The sequence below is a fragment of the Manis javanica genome, chromosome 12 (assembly GCF_040802235.1).
Source record: "Manis javanica isolate MJ-LG chromosome 12, MJ_LKY, whole genome shotgun sequence".
Taxonomy (NCBI): Eukaryota; Metazoa; Chordata; class Mammalia; order Pholidota; family Manidae; genus Manis; species Manis javanica.
In genome coordinates, this window is record NC_133167.1 from 61056443 (window position 1) to 61083236 (window position 26794).

Sequence of the window (26794 nt, forward strand, 5' to 3'; positions counted from 1 at the left end):
CTCCAGAGCTATGAAAAAATTAACTTCTGTTGTTTAAGCCACTGAGTCTGTGGTACTGTGTTATGGCAGCCCAAGCTGACTAATACGAAGTACTTCAGTGGAAGCAATGTTCTGTCACAGTGAGGTGGAGGGCAGAGATTATCTAGCATGGTCATGCAACTGGTAACCCCTCCCCTGACTCATATGCATACAAAATTTTTGCTCAGTTATTTAAATATCTTTATCAAAACTCTTCTTATACTGGATGTCAGGAAAAAATAAGAGTTGAAATAACTGTATACTTGTCTTAGTGTTTTACTTCATTAATATAAAATAAGCCTTACTGAATTTTTTGTGGTAGACATTTCAAAATAATTGTAAATGAGATTTGCAAAATCTTACTGAATTATTTCAGTTGAGTAATCAAAATTCAGGCTCACTTACCCAACATTGGCCTGTCAAGACAACCAGTTTTTCTGCATCATTTTGCCATGCAACTGAATTGCATCAACCTCTTTAACAAGTTTCCAAGTGTTACACTGCACAGCTTGAAATCTATGACCAATAACCCCAGTCTCTGGAGGAAGTTACTTTTCCAGATGAATCAGATTCTTTCTGGTCCTGAAGAATCTGGATGCAACAAGTGTTAGTGTTGACATCCTGTTATAGAATGAAGCTCAAAAATATTGAAGTTATAGGCCTGATTTTAGTATATGTAGATAAGGACCAAATTCAAGCTTTCACCCTTTCCTAGACTCTTATGCAAGTCAGGATGGAACTTGAGTGGTCTTATACATAATTTGATGAATCCCTTGAGACAAATGTTAATGAGGACTTCAAAGTCATGGGGAGTAAGAACTTGGGCTTTGGACTTAGACCTATATGGAGGTCTGCTTCTTATGAAGTATGTGACCTTGGGTATTTTACTCAGCCTCCCTGAGCTTCAGTTCTTCATCTGTAAAATAGGGATAATAATAGGGTTTTTGTTTGGATTAAATGAGTCAATATATATATAGTGTTTAAAACAGGACCTGGCTCAGGGTTAGTGTTCAGTAATGATACATATTATTATTATTCTTGGTAGTGGTCATATTTCACATGCTAAACATTTTCTAGATTAGTATCATTCATTGTTACTATTATCATTCAGTTACCTGAATTATTTCTTTCCTCTGGAGTCAGTTTTTCTCTTTATTTCTTTTTATTGTTCTCTTTTATGGTACTAGCTTCCTCAGGCATCTCTGATGATCAATAGCTACGGTTTATATTAAAGAACAAAGGATTGTGCTGACCATTTTAGGTAGCTGGCATGGACTTCCTCTGCTGTTGTGAAGTAGGTTTTTCTCCTTTACGACACTTCCCTGAGTAGGAAGGTTCTACAGGAACCTGAGTACATGAAAGTGCCAGGCTGGCTTTCTGACACAGGTAACTTGCACATGTGTTCCCAGGTGGCTCAGCCTGTACCACAGAACTAGTGTTCTCTGCCTCGGGTTGTTTCTTTCTCATTTTGTGAAGTTATAACCCACGACAGCTAAATGAAATGAGTGAGGGGTAGTGCTAGAGGTGACCAAAAGTACCCAGGAGGAGTAGCCCACTGGGTAGTTAAGTGAAAATTTTGCTACAGCTTGAGAGGTCAGTGATCAAGAAGGTAAAGATCAGGCAAAAATTAGGAACTGGTGGAAATCCTTTGATATTATGAAGGGGATCAAAAATATCATTGCACTCTCTGAGGATTTGTTAAAAACAGCAGGGAAAAAAACTATCCCCTAAGCTTATTATGACTTCAGGGATTTTAAGGGAAAGGAAGCCTGAGGTGCACGTGTATTCAGGGAATTTATCTCGGCACAGTAAGGCCAGGTTCCTAGTTGCACTCATACCCCCCACTGGCAGTGTGCCAGGCACTGTGGCGTTGGGCAAGGCTTTGAAGTCTCAGTCCTTCCTTCTTTCTTCCTTGCTAGTTTCTGAAATGAAAAGGAAGAGGAGAGAGGTTTACTTTCCCCAGATAAGAGGTATGAACCCACCCTTAGGAGGCAGAAGGAGTTGCAGACAATTTGGGTTTTAAATGACTCTTTTCCCTATTATTACAATTTTTGCTATTTTTGGTCACTTATGCTACCCTTCTAAAGAGAGCAACTCTAGGAACAAGGGGGTCTTCTGTTTGCTCAAGACAAACATTATCTTCATCTTCAGTCAGAGTGGAGATTTTCAAGTGTGGAGCTAGAGCTATAAGAAAATTAAGTTGATTTACATAAAAAAGAAAACATGGCTTAGGGTCCCCAACGATGATCTGCAAACCCAATGGGGTGGAGAGAATTGGGGGTAGAAAGAGAAGACCATATGATGGGCTGCAAAAAAGAAAGGTTTGGAAGATAAGATATGTTCAATGAAGATTTTTAAAAATGAAACCCCAAGTCTCCATCTTTTCTAGAAAGTAGTCAGTACATCTACATAGTTCAAAAATGCTTTGATTTCAGCAATTTTTAGTGAAATAAAGCATAGAAAATAATATGAAAATACATTTGAAAACAACCACTCAGCTTAAGAGATAAATCATTTCAAGTACAAGGAAGCTCCTTCCTGAATATGTGTGGATTCTTTATGCTGAATGCAGAGAAATGGTATATCCTATGAAAATAAAGGCTTTGCATGGTATATACGATATATAGGATATTAAAGAAGGGACACACATACTTCTATTTTAAAGACAAAACTTTAGAGAAAAATACCCTCATATCTCTTTTCTAAACTTAACTGCCAATATTTTGGCAATATTAATCTCATGCTTTGGTTCCAAAAATCCTTCTGTTATTTTTAGTTTCTGGACCCAAAAGCCTGAAAAATCAATCTTCTTAGGGACAAAAAGGAGAGGCAGACAGTGCAGCCTCATAGTTAACAACATATACTTTGGAATCATATATACTTAGTTGGAAACCCCAACTCTGCCACAATCTAAACAAGTGACCTTGAGCAAGTCATTTCTCTAGGTGGTTCCTTGTGCATCAAGAGTGAGACTGTTCATCCCTTTAGTATTTAGAACACTAAAGTACTGTGTGTATGTACCTAGCACATAGTAGGTGTCCTATAAGTGGCAGGTGAACTGACAGGCAGAAAGCACAATTATTGAACCAATCTATCCTAAAAAACTCCCTTCCAAAGTCACCATTCAGAAAACTCTGTACTTAAGGCTCTGTGTTCTTTAGTGGTCTTGTTTTTCTTCTAATTTTAAATAGAAATGACAGAATTTCCATTTTCTCCCCTAGCAATCATCTCCACCTGGTGCTCGAAAGATTTCCATGATCTGTATGACAGATTTATTCGGTTGCTCCAAAGATGTTTTTCCTACTGCATAAGTGAACTCTGCACAGTAAGCCTGTAATATAACCACGTATCGCGGTTATTCCCACAATACCCCACCAACAACTGTTTCAGTGTTGACTTAATGTTATTCATTTGCTTGTGTTGTTATTGAAAATGAATTCTTAATTAAAACGGCCTAGAATCACCTGGCTCACATAGAGTGCCACAAACAATAATCCTTAATGTAACGTACACCTTTGCTCTCCTACCTTCAATTTAATTTCTGGAGCCAGAAATATAAATGGCTTTTATAATGGTCTGTGAGCATCAGGTGAGAAGATTAGAACCACTGATGAAGAGATACTTTCTTAGAGGGACTCTCATAACATTGCATAATTGTTTCCAGGCTACATAGACTAAGCATGTAAATGAACATGCAGGTTAGGTTAAAATCTGACTCGTAGGGGATCTGTGTATGTGGGGCTTGTGTTACGCCTTGGTCTCATTTCTGACCTACTCTTTCATATGTGGACATTTTATCTATGGGTAAGAAGAAAGAGTCTTTTAGTTCTGTTGCCACCTCTCCCCTCTCTCCCTAAATAATTTGGAATGCTTTCTATTCCACTGCCAATGACTTTTAAATTGGAACTATACAGGATAATGGTATCCAGAGTCAATTATTGCAGCAGGAACTTTGCAAAACTGGTATAAGTTTGGGGGCAAAGGATGAGGGTAAAAGACAGGCCTTTCGAATTGCTTCTCCAGCCCAAGTTAGTTTCAATGACAAAGCCCCCATATAAGTTTTTTTTTTTGCTTTTACATTCTTTCAGAATTGGTTTGGCTGAAGACTCTCCAGCGTCCTTGAATGTTCTAAAGTACTCTTTACTCTGGCCTCTCATTATAGCAGAGAGGCAGGAATGGCACTAATGCTTCTTGAGTGCCAAGCCCTCCATGTGCTAGGCATTTTATATACCTCAACTCATTGAATCTGCGCACAGCCTTTGTGTGGAGGTCTTATAATTCCCATCAGCAGAGTGGAAATTGCAGCTCAGAAGTTGAGTACATTGGTCAGTGTTCACAGCCAAGGGCTCTGGCACCGTGCTGCAGGCCGTGGCACACACAGGAAGCCTGGCTGAAGGGGGTGCTCTCTGGGAGGCAGTGCCAGCTGGAGTGAAGGGTGGCCTTTTTTTCAATACACACGAACTGCTCTGTAGACTGGAGGTGACCCTGACTGAGTCAAATCCAGATTGTCTGATGTTAAAGCCCATAATCTTTCTGCTATTTCACGTCCCTTCCCCTGGTGCTACTAGATTCAGGGAAGCACTTACAAACACCAGCCAGCACCAAGCCTGGGAAAACTCTCCTCAAACTAAAGAAGTTCACCTTCCAGCCATGCACATTATGTATTACCCTCTAGTAGACTGTTTGGGAAAAGGCAGTAATTTTCCTTTCCCTGTATCCACAATCCTGGTAATGCAACTTTGAAGCTCTGCACATCAAGAGACAGAATTATTTCTCTACCCTTTGAGTCTTGGCTGGCCTCTGGACCCACTTTGGCCAGCACAGTGCTGTGGAAGGGATGGGCCTGGGCCTCAAGAGCTCTTGCTTATATGCACTCCTTTGGAACCCTTCCTAGTCAAGCCCAGGCTAGCCTACTGGAGGGTGAGGGAGTATGCGGAGCACACATGGACTGCTGCATCTGAGGCCATCCTCTACCTGACGGCAGGTCATGACGGAACCCAGCCCTGAGCCACCAAGCCTGGCTCAGGCTGACAGGACTGAACAGTTGACCCACAGAGTCACTGCTGTTGCTTTAAGGCGCTAATTTTAGGGTGGTTTGTTACACAGTGTGATGGTTAATTTTCTGTGTTAACTTAGAGGGTGTTTTTGGATGAGATTAACATTTTAATTGGTGAAATTTGAGTAAGCAGATTACTCTCCATGATTGGGTGGGCCCTACTCAATCAGTTGAACCTGAATAAAACAAAAAACCTGGCCTGTCTATGCAGGAGGGAATTCTCAAGCTAACTGGTTTGGATTTCATCTGCACCATTGACTCCCCTATGTCTCCACTCTACAGATTTTGGACTCTCTAGAATCCATAATTCCTCATTATAAATATCCTTCAATATAGACACACATTCTATTGATGCTGTTTCTCCAGAGAACCATCTCTAATGCACACAGTGATAGAAACACTTGCTAATATGGTTTATCTTTTCACTGAACCACCTCTTTCTTCACCCTCCTAAAGCTGCTGCACCTTGGCTGGTGCAGGACAAGCCTATCCCCAGAACTGCTGTGTCTCCTTGCCTGGAGACTTCCTCTCCTCTGGGGAGGCTGAATCACTAGAGGCTGCCTCTGGGTCCTAAAATGTCAGGACTACTACTGGAACCATCAGTTCTCCTCCATTCATGCCAGGTCCCTATTATTATCATGCTAGAGATTCTTGCCACCTGCCTTTGGCTAAGTGAATGGATACCTCATGAGGGTCTTCCAATCATCTTTATTCTCAGGAGCTGCAAAAACCTGTTCTAAAGAATTTTATGCTGACATTTCTCCAATTATTCTCCAATGCTGGTCCTGCTATTGTAGAATTCCACTTTTTTTGACTCTCCTTGCCTAAGGGTCTGACTCCGCCCTGCAAGTGCTGAGGACAGGAGACTATTACAGAATTGGGCAGCTTTCCAATGCTCTAGCCCCAGCCTCTCTCTCTTCCCCAGGTGTGCCCATGCCAGTAGCACCCATGAGCTCAGAGTGCCTAGTGATCACCTAGCTTTAGAGCAGGGCTATGGCTCCAATCTTTCCAAATTTAAATTGCCCCAAGAACAAAGATCATGGCTTCCCAGAACATCACCCCTGAATTTCTTTAGCTGCCAGACAAGCCTGTGCAAAGGAACTGAAGTGAGACAGGAAATTTCCCCATTCCCATGCCCTTAGTCTCTTGGGGTTAGTAACATTTCCTCCAGTCCTCCCCTCCTGTAGTGTCAGGCTACAGGCAATGGTGGTCTCATATAATAACCAACAGGGTAGCAAGGGTAATCAAAGTTCTGGGGCTGTTACTGCCTTGAGGGCTGCCATGGCTTAAAGGAGCAGTTCCAAGTAGCAGCTTCTGCTCCGTGCTTGGACATTCACATACTGAACCTTGGGTCCCCTGGCCACTGCTTTTCCCAGCAGCTATGCCTCACATCGACAGCCTCGGTCTCCAAGGAGATGATGTAGGTGAGCATGGGCTATGTCAAATAGAGCCCATAAAATGAGGCAGCAACTGTCGAAGACAGTATGGCAGTCACTCAAAAAATTAAACACAGTATACCATACAATTCAGCAGTTCTACTTCTAGGTGCATATCCAAAGAATTGAAAGCTGAGACTCAAACAGATATTTGTACACCCATGTTCATAGCAGCATTATTCACAATGCCAAAAAGTGGAAACAAACCAAATGATGGATGAATGGATAAACAAAATGTAGTACATCCATGAAATGCAATATTTTTCAGCCTTAAAAAGGAAGGAAATTCTGACACATGCTCTAACATGGATAAACCTTGAAAATGTGCTGTAACAAGCCAGACACAAAAGGACAACAAACACCGTGCAGCTCCCCTCCTGTGCGGTAATCTCTAAATTCACAGAGCCAAAGGCGGCATTGTGGTTACCAGGAAGTGGGGAGTCACTGTGTAACAGGTAGTTTTCATCTGGGTTGATGAAAAGTCCAGGAGATGGATAGTGGTGAGGCCATTGAACTGTATTCTTGAAAATGGTTAAAATGATAAATTTCATGATATGTGTATTTTACCACAACAGAAAATTAAAAATTGGCCCAGTGTGGACTAAGTCAGGAGGAGGGATGGTGTTTGACTCTGGGCTGGTATCTGGGTCCACCAATGCTTTTTAATATTTGCCATATCTGCAATTCCCTCGGCCCCACTGTTAAACCTGCATAATAAAATAATTAAGGTATTAGGGATGATGCCAGGCTTCATCTGTAGTGTGGTGACAGAAAGCAATTGCCCTGCTCTACCATTGGGAATGCAACCCCTGCCTCAACCACTTTCCCGGCTGCCCTCTGCTTTGGGGTAGAAGATGAAACTCCTTAGAAAGGCCTGCAAGGCCTTGCACACTGAGGTCTCCAGCACATTGTGCAGCATGTCGCCGTTCTCTCGGCTCCCCTGCAGGGAGCTTCTGGTGTTTCACACGCCAGGGTTATTTCCTGCTTAGACACACTCTTCTCTCTCTGCTCAGCATGCTCATGCTTCAACGTTCAGGTCAACTGCAGCTGCCATGGGAAACATTCCCTCACCTCAGATCAGCTTGAATCCCCTTACTACATGTGTTTACAACACCACATTCCTTCTTGGAAGTGTTTTATATTATTTGATTACTCTTCTCTCTCCCCCACTCTGATTGGACTATCTAGTTTTGTTTTGTTTTGTTTTAGGACATTTATTTTCTTTAATGAGAGAACCTTCTGATGTCTCCAGGCTCAGCTGTGTTTATTTATACTGTATTAGCCATGTGAAGCAAGCACCTTGGAAGTTTAAAGGCCTGGCCAGGCCCTTGCAGCGGCCTCCAGCTCCAAAATGGCAGGACTATCTAGTTTTTCTCGCCATTGCATCCTGAGCTCAAAGATGGCCTGGCATTTGCTATGAAATGAATAAAAAGTTAACTAACAATATCTAATTACAGGAAGGGTTCTTTTCCAGTTTGTAAGTCAATGGTGCCCTAACTTGCCCATCTAATACCACACTCTTCTCCATGTAGGACAAATAGAGAAAATTAAGATGATTCTGAAGCAAGAGAGTAATATATTCTAAGTTGCCAGTAAAAGGAAAGCTATTCAAAGGAGAGGTTCATTTTTACCACAGTGTGTATTCTATGCTGATTAAAAAAATATATTATAAACAGAGACTGAAACCAGAATGGCATTTAATTTTCACACACTGGTAGTCATTGATCTGCACACGTATTTAAGAGGAAATGCCACTGAATTCAGGAGAAATCTATTTAACCTGCATGGTGTTCCGAAATTGCTGGAAAAGCTTAGCTCCTGTACACCATGCCAGTGACCTTGCTAAGCAGGTATGTTAAACACTTAAATGTATAATTTTCTACAGACGTTTTTGGTAAAAACACTCTTTTTTCTTCTTCGCATCTTCCAGCAAACCTCATTATCTTTCCTGTGACCCTGTAGTCATCTCATTTTCTTTTGGTTTGTTAGCAAGTTTAAAAATATTAACTGTGTATCCTGCTTCAGGAATGGTTGCTTGGCTACTACTATACATTTCCAGAGTGTGAATTCTTTTACCTCACCAGTGTTACCTTGAATAATGGAGTTTAATGCATTTTCAAAGAAGCCAGAGATAATTAAAAATCTCATCTTTATTATAAAGTATAGCAATAGTAAATCTCATTTGGAAGACCAAGGGGAATATATATGGGGGAATATGTATTAATTTTGAATACTGTTGAAACTAAATTAAATAAGATCATAAGATGTCAGTCACCAAGGAATTGGGGAAAAGAAGCTGTCAGACACAGGATACCAGCTTTTAGGCCAAGGTAGGAGTAAACAGGAAACAAGAGCAAGGATGACCGAAGGATAGACTATCAGCTTCATTTGCCAGCTTTTAAAATTATCTAAAAAAGGGAAACTATATAATTGTGAAAACTTTGCAGCTGATATTAAGGTCTACCAGATAGAGAAATGTTGAACAACAATTTCAAGAAAATTCATTCAGTGACTTAAAAAAAAAGTCTCCAGTAAATTTTAGGCATTGTGTTCAAGTCTGAGTAGGAGTTGTAACACCACATAAAACAACACCCCTGGCCCTGGGAACTTTGAAGTATTATGCAATGGAATACATAAAGGCATTAATTAGCCTGCTTTAGCACTTCTCAAAGCAGGCTTGACTATGGGATGCTAAAAGGGATGATAGCAGGACTTCTCAGAGCCCTTAAGATGTTAATGAATGCTGGGAATCATTTCAAGGAATGGGGTATATTATGCAATGGTTTTTAAACTTATTTGAAGATACTACCTTGGTTTCCTTTTTTGCTTTGCAGCTGTATGTCTGGGTTTGGAGGAACATTCTGTGACCCTGTGGGACTACTATAGCATGGAATATACTCTGGAAAATTATGACATTTAAAAAGATACATGTCAACTGCACTAATCAGAGTGAGGATTTAATAATATGGATAACTGTTGAACCACTGTGTTGAACACTTGAAACCAGTATAAGATTGTGTATCAAATATACTTCAATAAAAAAGTAAATGAAATGAACAAAATGAAGAAACTGAAAAAAATATACATGTCTGGAATTTTTAAAATTTTAGAAATCTCTTCATCAAATATTTATCAAATGCTTAACTCACTGAGAAATGTTATGAGGCCCCATACCAGGCAGCTCTAATATCCAGTACCCCATCATAGCAGCAATATTCCTAAGTATTCCATAGCCAAGAATTTAAAACAACCTAAGTGTCCGTGAATGATGAATGAGCAAACAGAAGGTATAGCCATATGATGGGATATCATTCAACCATAAAAAAGAATGAGGCACTGATACAGGCTGTGACATGAATGAACCTTGAAAACATTATGCTAAGTGAAAGAAACCAGACATAAAAGGCTACACATTATATGATTCCATTTATATGAAATGTCCAGAATAGGTAAATCCATGGAGACAGAAAGCAGGTTAGTGGTTTCTAGGAACTGGTGTGGAGAGGAGAATGAAGAGGGACTACTAACGGTTATGGGGTTCCTTTTAGTGATGAGAATATTCTGGAATTAATAGTGATGATGGTTGTACAACTTTATGAATATATTAAAAACCATTGAATTGTATACTTTAAAATGATGACTTTTAGAGGATGTGAATTCTATTCAATTAAAAAATATACAGGACCCTATCACACCAGTGGTCATCCCTCCCATATATAGGATTTGAGAACAACATAACCTTTTCTTGTCAACAATTATGTTTAATGAAGATACCAGCTGTTATTTACAGTAGATATATATACATACAATTCCTACACATTAAATGTAGCCTAATTGTGAAAACAGGAAAAAATGTACTCCAAAATTACATACTAAATAAAATAAATAAAAAGTAATTATTTGGCACAATATTTCATATGTAGCAAATAAATAACTGTATCATTGATTGAATGAATTATTTACAATCTATTTGAAAGTGCAAAACAATTGCTGAAAATTAAGATGTTTGTAATAATATTTAAGTCCAGAAAATATGAGTTTTTTTAATCAGTAACAATAATTAGCCAATAATAAAGGTTTTTAATGCCCAGGAAAATATTTTAATTTTGAAAAATGTTTTGTGTATTTTGTGCTCTTTTGAAATGTTATTTTCTTAACTTAATGCTGGCAACTTTAAGAACCTTGGAGTTTCTTAGTGGAATTCCTATGTACGTAATCCTGATTTGAGTTTAAAAAATACATTGTAAACAGAAACAGTATTCTATATATCCTGCAGAAATTACAGACCAGTCCTTTGAAAATTACTAAATAACCATAGTGTTTTACAGTAATTGGTCAGGTTCTGTTCCTGCAGAGGCAGACACCGTGAAGATGGAAGAATGAAGCCTAAAATCTGGACTCAGTGGATTCTTCAGTACCTTCCCAAACCCCATGCTCCAAATCAAGATGCTGAATTAAAAAATATTAAGCTATACCACCACTGATATATCCAAATAAATACCATCTGCAGCACATCTCACCCTGTAAACACCCTTAGAAAAAATGTCAGGGGCTTGATACTTGTCTTGACTCTGATATTTCTGCGATAAACTTTTCCTGTGAGTCTTATGTTTCAGCAAAGAAAATGGCACAACTGGAAATAAAGTAGAGTGACTACCAACTGGCTATTCCTAAGCTAGAGTGTGCAAGCTTTATGCAAGTCAAATAATTTCCTCTTTTGTCATGATGCTGGTAAGCTGAATGTAGTCCTGAGATGTCTCAGGATGTGTTTTTGCTTGTTTTGGAGAAATCTCGAGAGACAATTAGTCAGTAGTAGCATTAATGGCATTTCTGAAAGACTGTGGACTGGAGACAGACATCGTTCTGGGCACTTTAAATGTCTATGGCCGACGAGGCTCTAATCTGTGCGACATCTGCGATAAAGTTCTCTGGTTGTCAATCACATTTAATTGCCGTACATAGCTCCGGACGTCCTGGTGGTTCTTATTAGCTTGAGCTGCATCAGGATCTGTCAAAAGAGAAAAAAGCGGAATTGGCATTGTGTAATACATGCATATAAGATACAGCTTTATTTTCTCCAACTACATATTACATCTATCATTGATCCCTAGGTTCTTTCAAGGCCTCTCAACACGCCATATTCACTGAGATGTTTCCACTTGGATGTTCCATTCTCCCTTCTACCCTTTCCTTCCTTGGAATGGTCTATTTTGATCATTTTCCTTTGCATAGCTTGTTGTAAAAAAAAAAATGGCACCAAATAAAAGTGAAAGCATCTCCTGATGGCCCCTGGTTGTACATTAAAATTGTTTCCCCTTAACAATCCCACTTGTGTCTCACACTCTGCTCTCAGCCCCTTTGATCCAGATGTTTGTCTAAACACAAAAGACAGTTTTTATTGGCTTCTGGCAAAAGCTCTTGACACCTGGGCTGAACTAAACTGAAGCACGCCAGTGAGACTAGTAAGTCTGACTCCTCTTGTTACCTGCATACAATACACAGCATTACTGCATATATTGTGTGTTCTTAGAGACTGCCCAGTCAGGAAAAAACCCGACTCACAGCTGAAGTCATGACTTCTGCTAGACCTCCCATTCTCTGATGCTACTTGTTCTGTAATCTCAGTTACCACTCTGCTCTCAGCCATTCCCCAAGCACGCGAGCAACAGAGTTATGGGCACCGTTCCTTAAAGACAGGCTGAAAGAAGAATCAAATGCTCAGAGGCCTACCCAGGGAATGTACATGAATGAGGAAAGCCAAATTTGACAGTGGTGAACTGGAAAAAAGTGCCTTTGGACCTGACTGCTCAGCTTCTGCATGCTGCTGCCCCTCAGAACCTACACCCAGTATTGCCAGATCTTCCTGTTTTTCTAGAGAAATGAGAAATCCGGATTTCTTCCCATGAACTCTCCCAGTCTTTAAATGATGACATTCTTTCAAAATAAATGGGGGGAAAAAAACGTTCTGTTTAGACCCATCCCTCTGCTGTGGCTCTGTGGACTACTGGTGAGGGGCTCGAGACCAGTAGGATGCTGGGAGTGGCCAAGCCTGAGTCTGGACTCTGCACCAGTGCTCTTTCCACTGTAGCACACTGCTCCTTGCAGCCCATTTGCTCTTCTTAGATCCATAAGCCACTCTAAAGACAATTTGAACGCCATCTGCATGAAGTGTGAAGGGGAGTGTTGCAGGTCTGAACACAGACAAGCAGAGAGAAGATACAAAGGCCCTCACTTGCTCTAAGAAGAAACTCATTAGTATAATTATCACATATAAATAATACCACAGTGTTTAATTTCCTCGCTTCTCACTGGCAGTATACTCTACATGTACAATATACTGTAATTACATTGTACATATTCCCACAATGTTTATGAATCTATTCCTATAGCTTTATCTATAGATTGTTGACTTCAGAGCCGAGCAGCTGTTGTTTACCAGCAGTTACTGTTAACTTCAACAAATGCTGGGGAGACTTTTTTTGTATATATATATTTTTTCCTCCACTTCTCTGGGAGAAGATGTAGGAGAATGTAGGATTTACTTCCAAAGTGGCTTATGGAACAAAACATATTCTATCACGGTTCTTCTTTGGTTCCTGGCCCTCACTGAAAACCTTCTCCAAGCTATAAGCCTCTCAGGCACACAAAATTTTGTTTAATATCAGCAATTTCCTAGACCTCCCTGAAGGGTCATGGATTCTAGATAATAAACCCTTGTTGTAGACTGGCATCACTTACATTGTCTCCTTTTCACTTGTGTAACTGCTTTATGACCATGCCTTTATACATATAGTAAATTACTAGAGGAAGTGATATGAGACATTTTAATCCTGGCACATCCACATGGAGGGGAATGGCTGCTGATGTGCAAGACTATTTGCACTTTGGAAGGAAGAGGAGGCCCAATCATTTGAGTCAATTTTTTAGAGGTCTACTTGCTCCCCAAGTTAAGATTATTTTCCCTAGATTTTCCTGTTGTACCTTCAAAATGAACCATAATCAGTTCCAGCATCCCAGATTAGCAAACCCTCACTTCGGGCCTGTCCTGTGCCAGGAAGAACAACAGCAACTCCAATGAATTAGATGAGAATCCTTTAGTCTCTCGGCACTAGGTTTACTGGAGAGAGTGGGACTGGTAGCCTCACAGTCATGTCCATATCAAACTGTCATGTTGACTTAATGAGCCAAATGACTCAAAGTGACTCATACAATGAAGTTAGCGAAAAACTTTCCAGGGGCCACCTTCTTCCAGCCCAGCTTGAGGGAGCCCAAGCTCCACACCTGACCCAAAGTCCCAGTGAGAGGAGACAGTAGCACTGGTCTAGCTTGATGATCTGGTACTCTGATGCAATTAACTCTCAACAGTTTAAAATTGCTATTTATGATTACTAATAGTTTCATATTGAAGCACTGTAGTATATCAGTTATTGTGCTATATGTTCAGATTGAAGAAGAGCACCTTAAATTCAACCAGGAATACTAAAGATAGGATATGAATTCCTGCTATGGGACCTTTTACAAATGTGCTGTACACATTAATGCACTCTTGCAACACCCCAAGAGACAACAAATATTATCTTTCCCAATTCTCAGTGACAGACCTGAGTCAATCAAGAGTTGATGTGAATTTCTCAACATCAAGCAGTGAGTCATAAAGAGAGTCAGTTTGAAGCAGGATTTGTTGGCAATGATGCCTTAGCTATCTCTAGCCACACTGGAGAGAGCAAATTAATTCTCTTTAAGTTCATTCATAAAATAATATTCCTATGGTTATTTTCTAGTTTTACAACTTGAGAGTCCTAAAACTCAAGGCTCCTGTCCCATGGAATCCATGGTCCAAAGTGTCTCTAACGCAATCAAATATTTTCCAGACTTCTAGAATGTCTCAGTAGCCTCATTAAAAAGACCTTAATCACCAAGATCCATATTGCAGTGTACAGCGGCATTTTACTTACTGAAGGGCTGGCTCCTGCAGTATCTCACTGTTCTGGCAGTATTTGCAATCATGCGCTAAAGAGAATAAATAAAAAAGAAAAGGTTGAAATGCAAGAAAGCTTAGTATATAATCCAAAAAGGAAAACAAACCATTACCTATTTCAGCAACACCCGGGACCACGAAAAACAGCCCATTCTGAAAGGCTGACTATCTGGAGGCACTGACTGATGTATAACTGGCTTAATTGCTTGAAAGAGGCACACACCCTCACACATACAAGGCATTTTTCAGGGAGGAATGCTAATGGCCTACTCCAGTCTAATTGTTTGCTTGATCTTCAGGACATAAAAAGCAGTCTGTTGTTCTTGAAGCTGTACTTTACTCCTCAGAACTAGTTTTCACTATCCATTCTTGAGGTCACTGGGAATTTGTGAGATTTTGTAACTATTTTATGTTTGGAGAAGCATTAGTTAGCTTGTCAAGTTCCCAGCAGTAAACATGGCTCAGTAATGGGGCATTCGCTTATATTGACTTAACAGTCACAGCCAAAATATTCTCCTACACACTTTTCTCTATCGTTCCTGACCTTTCTAGTCTTCCAGCAAAAGTGTTTTAATGTTCATTTTAATGATGTGATTTCTTCTCTCCTTCCTATCCCTTCCCTTTTCTTCCTTTCTGATTATTACCCTAACACACACAATTTAGAAAATCAGAAAATACTGAAAATGTTAAGAGTCAAGTAAAAATCACTTAGAATATCACTTCGCAGAGTAACTTCATTAATATTTTGGTACATTTCTTTCTAATGCTTTAAAGATAAATACATAAAAGCATATTTTTCAAAAAACTGAAGTCATACTTAACATACACATTTTTGTTTTAAGATTTTCACATGCATTGTGACTATTTTCCATGCCATTTACATTCTAAAACATTTAAAACCGTGTCAGTATCCAATCACATGGATGGACTATAATTTATTGAACATTTGTTCATTGTGTTATTAAGTGATCTTAATTTCTTTGTGAGGTTTTGATTGCCATAAAGAATTTTAAGGGCCTCTTTTCCATTGCACTCAATTAAAAACAAAAGAAGAAAAGAAAAGGAAAAAAAAAGACAGAGAACATGAGGAAAAACATCAGTGAGACCCAAGCACCATTTCTTAGCCGGGATGTACATTTCTTGCTCACAGTACTTTCAGCAGCAGGCAGGCCCTCGAGCCCCTGTGTGCTGTTCCAGGCCACCTTTGCTGCTCAGTCTCTGAAGGGGGTCTTGTGGAGATGGCGGGTCAATCCTCACAGGAGCAGGAAACCTGTAAGGCTCTAGCTGGGAAGTGAGCCTTTCTGAATCTTGCAGTGACCATGTAACTCCAGCCCTTGCCGTGCCTTTCAGGGACCCTTGGCTTGCCAAAGTATAGAAAATGACTTTGAGAAAGCTAGTATACTGTTAAAAAAGAATCAACTTATTTGGCAGGAAAAAACTTAGATGAGTCAAAGCTTCATAAGTATATACATGTGAACATTCATAATACTTCCCTGAATACTACTGCTTTGAAGGATTCTAGTAAGCATTAAGTGACATGTGTCCGTACCAGATAACTTCTCAAATACAAAGAGATAATCGGAAAAGTTTGAACTTTACTTTCATAAAGGATCCTAAAAACCAGCACGTCTGTTGATCAGCATGAGAAATATATTACAAATACCTCCAAGAAAATGTAACATACAATGTATAATTAGCCTCTGATGTATGGAGCCCTGAAATAAACAGTAACTATGATAATTTTCCTGCTAATTTACTTTAAGTTGTTTTTTCACTTCTCTAAAGGCTTTGCATCTGAAGGGCACAAGTATATTCCATGTAGAATTATTGTAATTCTTCAGATATTGAATGGAGTGTAATTACTGAAAACCCTGGGAAATGCTGCCAGTATGCCCCTCTGAAGAATAATAAAACAATTAGCAGGGGTCAGAAACCTCTTCCTATACCATTTTGTAGGGAGTAATTGTTCTGCTTTTTAGTTTTGAAAGCTAAAACATTTCACTCTGACTTTGGTTGTAGACTACTCTTTACAGCTATACTCTTAGGCTTCATAATTTTTAGCTCATTATGTAGTTTAAAATGTGAGAACAATTGTTTAAATCAGTAATTTCCAGCTCTGGAGTTCATTCTACCTTTCTAAATCTTTGATTAATTTTAACAATGGTTTTAATTTTGACATATCCTTTTTAATTGTACTCAAAGATAACTTCAGTTTAACTTTGAAGTCCAAATCTGGCTTTGCAATGAGATCTGTTCTTTTCCTGTGTGAGGTCCTCATAAGCATGCCGTGCTATGGACCCCTGTGAGTCGCGTGGGAACCCCACTAGTGCAGCGCAGAGAACACTGTCGCTAGGCCAAGGGAGGGTCAACTTGATATTTTGACTACGCCCTCTGCTGAACCCACTGATACAGGCCATATTTAAACCTCCTAACAACTACACCCAATGACAAGGCCCTTTCCTGGCTTGTCAAAAGAGACTTCAGATGTCCCCTCCTTCAGCTGTCTCCAAGGTGCCCACTGGCTTCCCAGTCTGCCTTTAAGCATTGGCTTCCCACTGTTTAGAAGTGAACTTGATTTCTTGGACCAAACTGGAGGATTTTGCCTTTACCTCCACAAAAAGTCACCTAGTTAGAGTCTTTCTATCCTTCCACAGGCTTAAGCCTGACATGGTAATCTTGATGGTACAGAGCCATTTATTCATTGGTGTTCTCAGCTAAGGTTGGCAGAAACTAAGGTTAAAGAGACATAGGCTTTATTATTCAACTGCCACAGCAGAGATGGAGCCAAAAATTATACCCTAGGCTTCACAGTCCTGCCAGAGCAAGTCGGCCTGCCTGGAGCAGCCAGGCCACTTCCTTGTAATGCCAGGCCAGTGGGAAAATACCTGATTACTCTAAAGCAAAGCTTCTCGTTTTTGTTCCATCCCAGCAAACCTGAGGTTTATGAAACACTCCCCTCAGCAACCGGCTTATTAAAAGAGTGAGTTGTAATTTAGGAGCAAAGTGAGGAGAAATGATCCTTTATGAGGTGCTCTGAATCAGTGCTGTGAGTCCACCTGAACTGATCCAGATGAGCAACCAGCCCCTGTTGAGAATCACCACCTTAGAGTCTGCTCATCAGACTGGCATTCAACCTAAGAGTGAATTAAGCCAATAATCCTATTTCACTGAGCTGGCTGCCGTGTGGATGCAACTTCCTTCTCTGTAAATGTGCCTTTGACTTCTGACCAAAAGAACAATCTACAGTTAGAATGCAGGGATTCCCCTTGGGATTCCACATTTCAAATTTTACACAGCCACCATTTTTTTTGAGACAAAATCTAAATGTAGGTCTTCAGAGCTTATTTGCAAAATTTACTATGTTCAAACAGTTTCTCACCTACAGGGCTAAGAATGGGGCCAACCAAAAGCTGATGAATTTCCCTTTAGACATAACTTCGGAAGCTCAGAAAGAAAACATGAGGTAGCAAGCAAAGGACTCTATGACTACCTTTGTGGACGTCCTTCTTTATCTAGCTGAAAACAGAGCACCTCAGAAGCAGATAGATGGCCTTCCCGGGGCCGGAGCTGTATGTACAGTGACCAGTGCGAAGGTGCCGTCCAGGGGAAGGGCAGCCAGCCATCTGCCCTCCAGCCCGGCACAGGAAAGAGGCCCCAAGGCTACAGTCCCAAACACAAATTCCCTCAAGCTCTGATGCAAGCACTTGCCCTTGAATCCACTGAGGCATCAGAGGGGCTTCTTCTCAAATGGGGCCCTTGGCGGATGGGCATGCTGTTTGCCTTCCGGTGGCGCCTTCCCCTCAGGAGCGGGCTGGGAACTTACACCTTTACTCCTACCCAGGCAGTCAGCAACTCACCAGGACTCTGCAACTGTCTGCAGCTTTTCTAGCCAGAACTGAACTGACTCTCGTCCCCCTGTCCAAGCTCTCCGCAGCTCTTCCATGGTTGGTTGAAGAAAAATGAACTTTTATGTCTTTCAAGTTCAGACCTGCAGGCCATCCCGGCAGTGCCACCTTGCACTGTCACCTTGGCCTCCCACCCACAGACAACTGCCAGAGAGCCTCCTCAGCATTGCTGCACTGCCACTTTGCGCCAGGACCCCTGCGGAGCAGCTCTTGGGCTTCGGGCCTGCCTCAGTGCCTGCCCTGAATGCTTCTGTTTCCTTCTGCGGCCTCTTGAGATCTTTGCCAGCCTTGCTTTGCCTGATGGCTTTTTCCTTTCTTATTTCTGCCCCTGTCAATTTGACTCTGCCTGTGTGTATGCCTATCACATACAGGATCTGAATTATTCATCTTTTAGCATGTGTAAACCACATTTACACCACTGGATTATTTCACTCAAACCCTCACATATTTGGGACAGGATTTTTTTCCACAACAAGATATAGAAATTATATAGTCTCTCACCTACGAAGATTGTGCCCATGACAGTAACCAAGGGACAAGAGAGAAAAGAGAAAAAGGCCCAGGAGCTGATCCAGCCTTTGCTATATGCATCACTGAGGGAGAACCCTGAGCGTTGTCCCCTGGCTCTCGGTCTGTGATATCCAGGAGGTGTGTGACACGCACACCTGATGCTCAGGGTATACTGTATGTGTTAGGGCTACGGGACATGGCAATTCAGGTGCCTGTCCAGGAACATGCATGGTATTATGCATCTCTGCACTCAGGGAAAAACACTGAAGGACAGACATAGTTAGCACCACAGGGAGGAGGGGAGATAGAATAATGTCCGGCTGGGAACAGAAAGCTAAGGGAGTCATTTTGCAGAAAGTATCAGGAATGCAAAATGCTTGGTACATTCTGTATAATCAAATTTTCTAATAAAATAGGAAATACTTATGGATTAAGTTGTTACATAAAATCCTTTAAAAATGCTTTCATATACTGTCCTATCTCACCAAGTCCAACATTGGAATATGATTAGGTTATTCTTTTATTCTACAAATACTTTTTGCATACTTATGATGTGCCAGAAACCTTTCTGGGTGCTGGAGAGGTATCAGTGAACCAAACAGATAAGCTACCCAGTTTAGTGGGGAAGACAGACAATGAAGAGGCAAGTAAAGATCATCTCAGATTGTGAAACCAGTTATCAAGGCAAGGTTATCCACCTGAGAGGACTGGGTATGCAGGGTATTAGAATGTTTCAAAGGTGGTCACAGAAGACCACCTGGAGTGGGGACACATGAATGGAGACCTGAATGATAAGAAGAAGCCAAACAGGTAAAGACTATGGGGAAGACAATTTTAGGCTAAGGTAACAGCTAGTGCAAAGGTCCTGAGGCAGGCAGGAAAAGAAATGTTAGTCATGCCAACTTGGACAGAGTGCAGAGAAGCTAAGTCTGAGAGGAGGCTGGATATGCTCAGGGTAACAAGTCTGGATTTGCTTACATTATGCTTTTGTATTTAATATGGCTTTGTTTTCCTCTGATACAGCTGCATGAAGTTACCTCCCTGTGCAGTTTGCTTTTTGACATCTTTTATTATTATTATAAACTCATTTTTATATCTTTTGTTGATTTGTAATATTTCATGTGTTCATATTTTATCTTCTCAACTGCATAAAATCTCCTAAAGGCCAAGGAGTACTTTTTGGATTTCTTTTTATTTCCCAGGAAAATTCTTTGCCTGGACACTCTGTACATATCATACTGCTTTGTAAAATCTGCATTTAGCTCAGTTTGTGAATTCTATATAAAGAAGTAAACTTTCAAAGTTCTCTTATAGATTTCCATTGTGTTGTACAGGTATTGGAATTGGATGAATTTAAACATTTAGATTTTTGCTTGGACATTCTTTTTTCCAAAGCTTAGTACAAGTCCAGTGCTCTCTCTGTAAGAATCTTGTATTAATATTATTGGTGATAGAAAACATACTTTGGCTAAGTGTGTAATGGTATGATTAGTGATACAAAAATAAAAGGATTCAAACATTTTTCTTCTTTAATGAATTAGTTCTGATAATGCTTTCGTAAAGAAATGTAGAAGCTTTCCCCATGCTTTTCAGTACAAATAAAATGACTATCTTAAAATAATATTCATAAACAAATATACCTAAATATGGGTATGTCTGAAATAGAACCAACCTCCTAATACAGTAGCAACAGTGGCTATCAGCATGCTTTGTGCAGCCTGGGGTAGTGGCAGCCAGCCAGCATATCATCCTCTAATCCATTGCCACTCCACCTCCTAAATGTTATAAATATTCATGTACACCATAGAAAGCTACAAAGGGCTTCATTCAAGCAGTTTTTTGAATACTCCTTTATGTTCCCCCCAAATGCAAGAGCATCTGCCCTTTTTTTGCGTAAGGATCAGAGTGTGAATTCTCTTTTGTTCATACTCATAAATCCTGAAAACCAATATGCAACGAATTCTCTAATCCCCATTTCATACCTCAAGGGTAAAGGGGTTCAAAGGAAAAAATACTTAGGGTTGGCACAGCAGTTTGCTGGGACTGTGCAATGCTGCCACCAAGAAAATGTACCCGTGTCCCTGGCTACTCTGGTGACTCGGCCCTGCCAGGCTCCCTCTGGAGCCACAGCCTACCAGCCCCACAAAGGCTGCCAGCTCTGCTCACCACCTTGGCCTTGCTGACGAATGACTGGAAACAGCAGGGATGTCATGTTAAAGAGGGAGCTGTGTCCTTCCCCAAAATGCAGAGTAGTGAAGGCGGCCGCCAGTGGGGGTTGTAAGAGGCACTGGCAGGGGGAGAAAAGGTTGGAAGATGGCAGCAAGTGCCAAGTTGGTCAGGTCTAAAAAACGTAATAAAATCTCTCTGAATTCCCAGTAACACCTAACTCATGGAAGGACAATTGTAAAATTAAACTTTCTTATGGTATGATTTATCAAATTAAATCAAATTTATAGTTGCTGGAGCAGAGAACTAACAATACTCCTTCCTCTTTCACATCCTTTCTCCCCTTCTCCATCAGAGTTATAGAATCCCTAATTTTTAGTGGGGCACATGGATACCAAAATAAAGGCTATATATTCTAACTTTCCTTTCATGTGATGAAGTTTCTGGCCAATAAAATATGAGCCAAGAGGTGTGTGCAACTTCAGGTCATATGCTTTCAGGGGAGAAGCTCGCCTTCCCCACTTCCCTTCCCCTTCTCTCCAGCTAGAATGAGGTCATGGGCCCACCAACATGGACCGTGTGGACGGTGGAATGGCAAGAGAGGAGCCTGGAACCTTGACCACTCCTTGGAGCAGAGCTACCATATTCACTTGGACCCTCAAGTGAGAAAGAAACTTATCTTGCTTAAGCCATCATTAGTTTAAGTTTCTGTAACTGAAGCTGAACTGCTATCCCAGCTACTCAGTTGCTTGTAAGGGTAACTGGACAGGCCCCCTGAGAGCAAGGAGTAAAAGACCTCTTTCCTCACTGCTAGGTACACAAGAATCCTAGCTGTGGGCAAATAGGAAAGGGGACTCTCTTAATAGCCACTGAATATGATCTTCACTCTTCCTTTGTAGGTTATGGATGTAACACCAGCATCTAGAAATCCAGAAGAAACAACTTGCATCCTCTTTGACAGATATTTTTGCTGTTTTCTTATTTGTTCTGTTTAGTTATGTTTAATGATCAAAAGTTCTAAAGCCCAGTCAGCTTCTTACGAAACCCTGACATTTTAATAGTCAAATAGTTGGCTTAGCTACCCCTCAGTCTGCACTTCTGCGTAAGTGAACTGGAAGGTTCTTTGCCTATTTGATTTGCCCGCTCTCTCATTTCTGGAAAACAGGTTTTCTTTTGAGAAATCAGAGAAATATGTTTAATTCTCCATACTAATAAGTGAGCAAAGAATGTTTTTCACTTTGATCAAAGAATTATTAAATTGGCACAGCAATAGAGATGTTCTTACCCTGCCTTTGGTGTGGGGTCAGGGGAAGAGGGGAAGATTTCTGAGAAAATATTTTACCCTCTAATAGAGAATGTCTTTGAAGAGTGTGGACTCATGTGCTATTTCCTAACAAGCTTAAGACCTGGGAACCTATTGCCCAGCAGTTGCTATACTTCTTTACCAGGCTGGTTGCATTCCCAAAACGAATGGTGTGACCCTTACAGGATTACTGCAAGATGTTTCAAATTCTCCTGTCGTCATACCCACTAGCTGGATATCAAGAAACAACTAGAAGAACAGTTTTCTGATAAGAATTCCATAGTACTGTATGGCTTTCAAGAATACTCATGTACTCTGGACGCACCAGCAACTTCCTGAGACAGATGCTGCAGGCATGATCACCATTTTCAGTTGGAGAAACTGACCCACAGAGAAGTTAAGGGACAGCTACACAGTGATAAAGCTGAGCACCGAACCAGTCTGCTGAACTCCAAGTCCTGAGCTTTTCCTGCAGGACCACATTCACCACCGCACACCAAATCCCGGGCAGATGCTTGCCCACAGAGATAACACTGTGACAGCCCACCTATCCAGGCTGTAGCCAGAGAAGTTAGGAGACAATGGAGAATTCCATTAACATGCACTATGCAGCTAAAGATAGGTTTTGGCATGATCTGCTTTATTGCTTCATAGAAGATAAGAAAATAAACTGCAAAGTAACTAGTACCAGATAACACAACTTTTTTGGGGGGTGGGGGAGGAGCAGCAGTTTAGAAATACTGAATATGTGCCAGTTCCATATCTGTTATTGAAAAAAGATTTTGATTTTGGTTATAAAGATTTTCACGGTCTCTCTCTGAACTTGGGTGAACTTCATTTATTTACATATTTAGATTCATACTCCATAATAAAGATCTGCTGTAGAGTTAACCTTTTACCTCCATGCCCTGAAGTCATAGGCCCAGCAGATAAATATTTCAAAGGCATCCTGGGGAAGTCTAGCTCCAAAAACCTTACAACAAAACAACAACATGGAAGTCACTCTGGAACATTTGCACATTTTAGCAACAGGCAGCCAAGGAAGAAGCACACAGCATGAAAGCTGGCTGCTGCTGTGAGCCACTGCACAACTACTACTCATTCCACAAAAGAGAACTGGCAGACTAAAATAGGTAGCCAATTTGAACCAAATATTTCAAAACTCCTTTATGTGTAACTACCTTTTTTAACACCACAGTGTACATGAAAATTATTTCCTTTATTAGTGCAAATGCAAATGCAAATTTCGTTTTTAAAAAACATTGCGTTTAAGGTTATAATACTATACGTACCATTTTTTCAAAGTTTACTAGATTGTCAGTGAACGTCTTGTTCCCCTCATGAGTAAATGTCATATCTGCAAAGAAATAAAAGTTACATTCTAATCATTAACAGAAATATGTCATACAAAGAAACCACAATAGCACCATTAGATAATGCTGGAGGATTTGCATAACACTGCAGTTGAAAAAAGCTGATAACAGTTCCTTTTATGTCAGGTGTTTAACTTTCTAAAGCACTTTACCTGAGATTAGTAAAACTGCCAAGCTAACCCTCTGTTTCACTATCAACGCTTCCAAATCATGGATCCTTACTCCTCCAATAATCTTCCCAACTCTTCCAGAAAAGTCAGGACTGAGAGAAGATGATAAAGAAGATGTAAGGATGGGATCACTCTTCCAGGGAGATCATCTGGTTAGTCTCTCATTCATTTTCTGCCCCACATACTCATCACTGGCCTGGCCTGGCCTGTCATTTCTTTAGAAAGATACCTTTAATGAGCAAAGGCATGAAGGGGATGAGAGGAGGATCCAGCTTAGCTACTGTCAGCCTGTAGGCCCTGTGGTTTCTCGAAGGATCCTTTAGAGAAACAAAGAGTTCCTGGTTAAAAACTGGTGACACACACTGGCCCCCGCCCTCTCCCTGACACCCAGCCCCCGTGTCCACAAAGTAGTTTTGAATCAAGTATAGCTACAAAACAAAAGTAGACTTAAACAAAGCACTTTGTGTTTTAAAACAACTTCCCATTTGACGTGAAAATAATTTATTTTTGTTTACTTTCTTTTTTAGAAGTGTTCCTTAGGATTTGCTTACAGGGGTCAAAGGGGAGTGAGTCCCTCTGAGGGCACACATGAAACATATAAGGTGAACCCCACCCACAAGATTGCCCTTCTCCGGAGGCAAGGCCTCCTTCCGGGCAGTCCATCCACCCTCCCGTGGCTGTGCACAGCCAGTCCGGACTTGCCCTCTCTGAAACCACCCCATCCCTCCTGTCAAGCCCCACTCACTCCTTTTCCATCCAGGAACACCTCCCAGCCAATGGGGAAAAATAATTTTGGCAAGTCAAGGTAAATGCAGCTTCCAACCCATAGCCAACCTGTGCTAGATGGAGAGGATCCTATTACACTGCTTTTCTAAGTTACACAAATTGACCTTATGTGGGACATAAGTCCTCTTTAAGTTATTTCCTGAGGGTGCCATTCATTAGTCAGACATGCTTGTTTTAGCAGCACTAAAACGGGATCATAAACTTCTTAAAGTCATACAAGGACAGATAAAATTTCTGAAATGAGAACTTCAATTCAGCTAATCAGAAATTGGATTAATGCAGACAGAGAACAGAATAAAGAAACCCCTGTCACTTACCATTAAACTTTCAAACTCTGCATAGAACTTCTTGAACTTGCTTGGCAGTTTCTGTTAATGAAATGAAAATGCCACACTCAAATGTCAGATGCAATATCTAGATATGTATCACGTGTTACCATTTCTAGGGGAAATGTATTTCTTTTGGCTCTTAATCAAACATCTCTAAAATAGACCATACTAATTTGGCTTGCCATTTGATGATAATCTGGAATACAGAGAACTTGCGTTTAAGTCTTCACATCGTTGAACCAAATGTAAGCACAGATGCTTTGGTCTTCACGCTTTCATAAGGTTTTCTGAGATGGATTATTCATAAAAAGGGCTGCATTCTCAGCCTACAAGTGGTTTGGAATTATCCATCCCAACACCTTTAAACTCTCTGATTCCCACAATTAGGAATTTAAGCCAGAAAATATTAGGATTAGAAGTTTGAGAAACTATTTGTTATTATTTTTTCAACCCTCCTCCTCCCTTACAATGTAAGGCTATATGAGAACAGGGATTTTTTTTATTATCATTTTCATTTATTGCTATATCCTCAGCACACAAAAGGGTGTCATGTACCTAAGCAGTGTTCAATAAACACTTGCTTGAATAGATCAAACCGATATTTTATAGATGGAAGAAGATAAGTCTCACAGCTTAAATGACATGCACAAAGTCACACAGCTGATGACATTTAGAGCCTCTGTAATTCACACCACCTGCCTTCTCTTCTACTGCCTCTTAAATGCTGTGTTTTTCTACACAAGCATGTCTCTCGCGTAATTCCTCTGCCTTGCCGTAATACAAAAATTGATAGTTCCTATTTCTGTTTTGGCACATGATTCAACACTACTGACTATTCCCCATATATCTGCACAAGTAGATCAATACTGAATCATCTTTCAATCTCATTTTGCTTAGGTACTGAGCTTTTAGTAAAACGGAACTTTTCTCTCAAGCCCATTAGCACTGATGAGGTCCTGAGCCTCACAGACTCCCCGTCTGCTCTGCGCAGTGAAGTCTACTGTCAACGACTGATGCACCTATCAGGCCTCTGTAATCACAGAAACAGTCCTCTCTTCTTTCTCTTATCTGAATCAGTTTGTCATATTCTCATTGAAACATTTACAAAAGTCTTACTTTGTTTCTAGGAACCAGTCTCCTGCAGAGCCTTCAAATTCATTTTCCTACTACCTCTTTTCCAGTTAGGTTTCAGGGAAACCTGATAACCTTGCTCGGAGGGAATGTCCAAAGGGATGAAAGCTGGGCTGGGCATCAAGGGAGGCCGGGATTTCCTCCCACATGGAGTGCCCAAGTCACCATCAGGTGTTGGCTTGCCATGAACACAGACCATTTTAAAAATCAGGAGTGAGATCTGTCTCACTTTTTCATTAGATCTGGTTCTCTTTCTTGACTTAGCTGGCTTTGGGTCAAAGGCAGGAAGGCATATGGTAATAAAATATCTTGTGGGACTTAATATTATTATCTACCTACACCCTATGGCTCGGAGCAGTGACTTCAGTCGGGGCAATTTCACAGCCCCCTCCCCCTCTCCCCCAAGGGGATATTTGGTAGTATCTGCAGACACTTCCTCTTGTCGCAGCTGGGGTGGGCTGGAGTGAGAGGTGTTACAGAGCAGGTTGAGGCCAGGGAGGCTGCAGGCACCCCACAGCACAACAAGGAGTGTCCTGCCCCAGATGCCGATGCTACGGGAGCTGAGACACTCTGCCCCAGGTTTTCACTCCCATTTGCTCCATCTCAGACTGGCCTTTCCCCTCTGTCTTGAAC

The 26794-nt window shown here is 40.8% G+C and overlaps 1 protein-coding gene across 13 annotated transcripts in view; it reads right to left on the minus strand.

Annotated features, from left to right (window-relative positions):
* Positions 1-10410: 10410 nt before the first annotated feature.
* RAPGEF4 (Rap guanine nucleotide exchange factor 4) overlaps positions 10411-26794 on the minus strand; it is a 310512-nt gene continuing 294128 nt past the window's right edge. For 12 of the 13 annotated variants that reach the window (XM_073218685.1, XM_073218684.1, XM_073218683.1 and 9 more), the window contains 5 exons: positions 25019-25069; positions 24145-24232; positions 23665-23729; positions 14466-14520; positions 10411-11518 (listed from right to left, as the gene is read on the minus strand). In XM_073218685.1, the coding sequence (XP_073074786.1) occupies positions 11391-11518; positions 14466-14520; positions 23665-23729; positions 24145-24232; positions 25019-25069 (387 nt within the window). In that variant the 3' untranslated portion in view covers positions 10411-11390. The remainder of the gene's footprint in view (positions 11519-14465; positions 14521-23664; positions 23730-24144; positions 24233-25018; positions 25070-26794) is intronic. The other variant, XM_037027171.2, reaches the window with a different exon arrangement.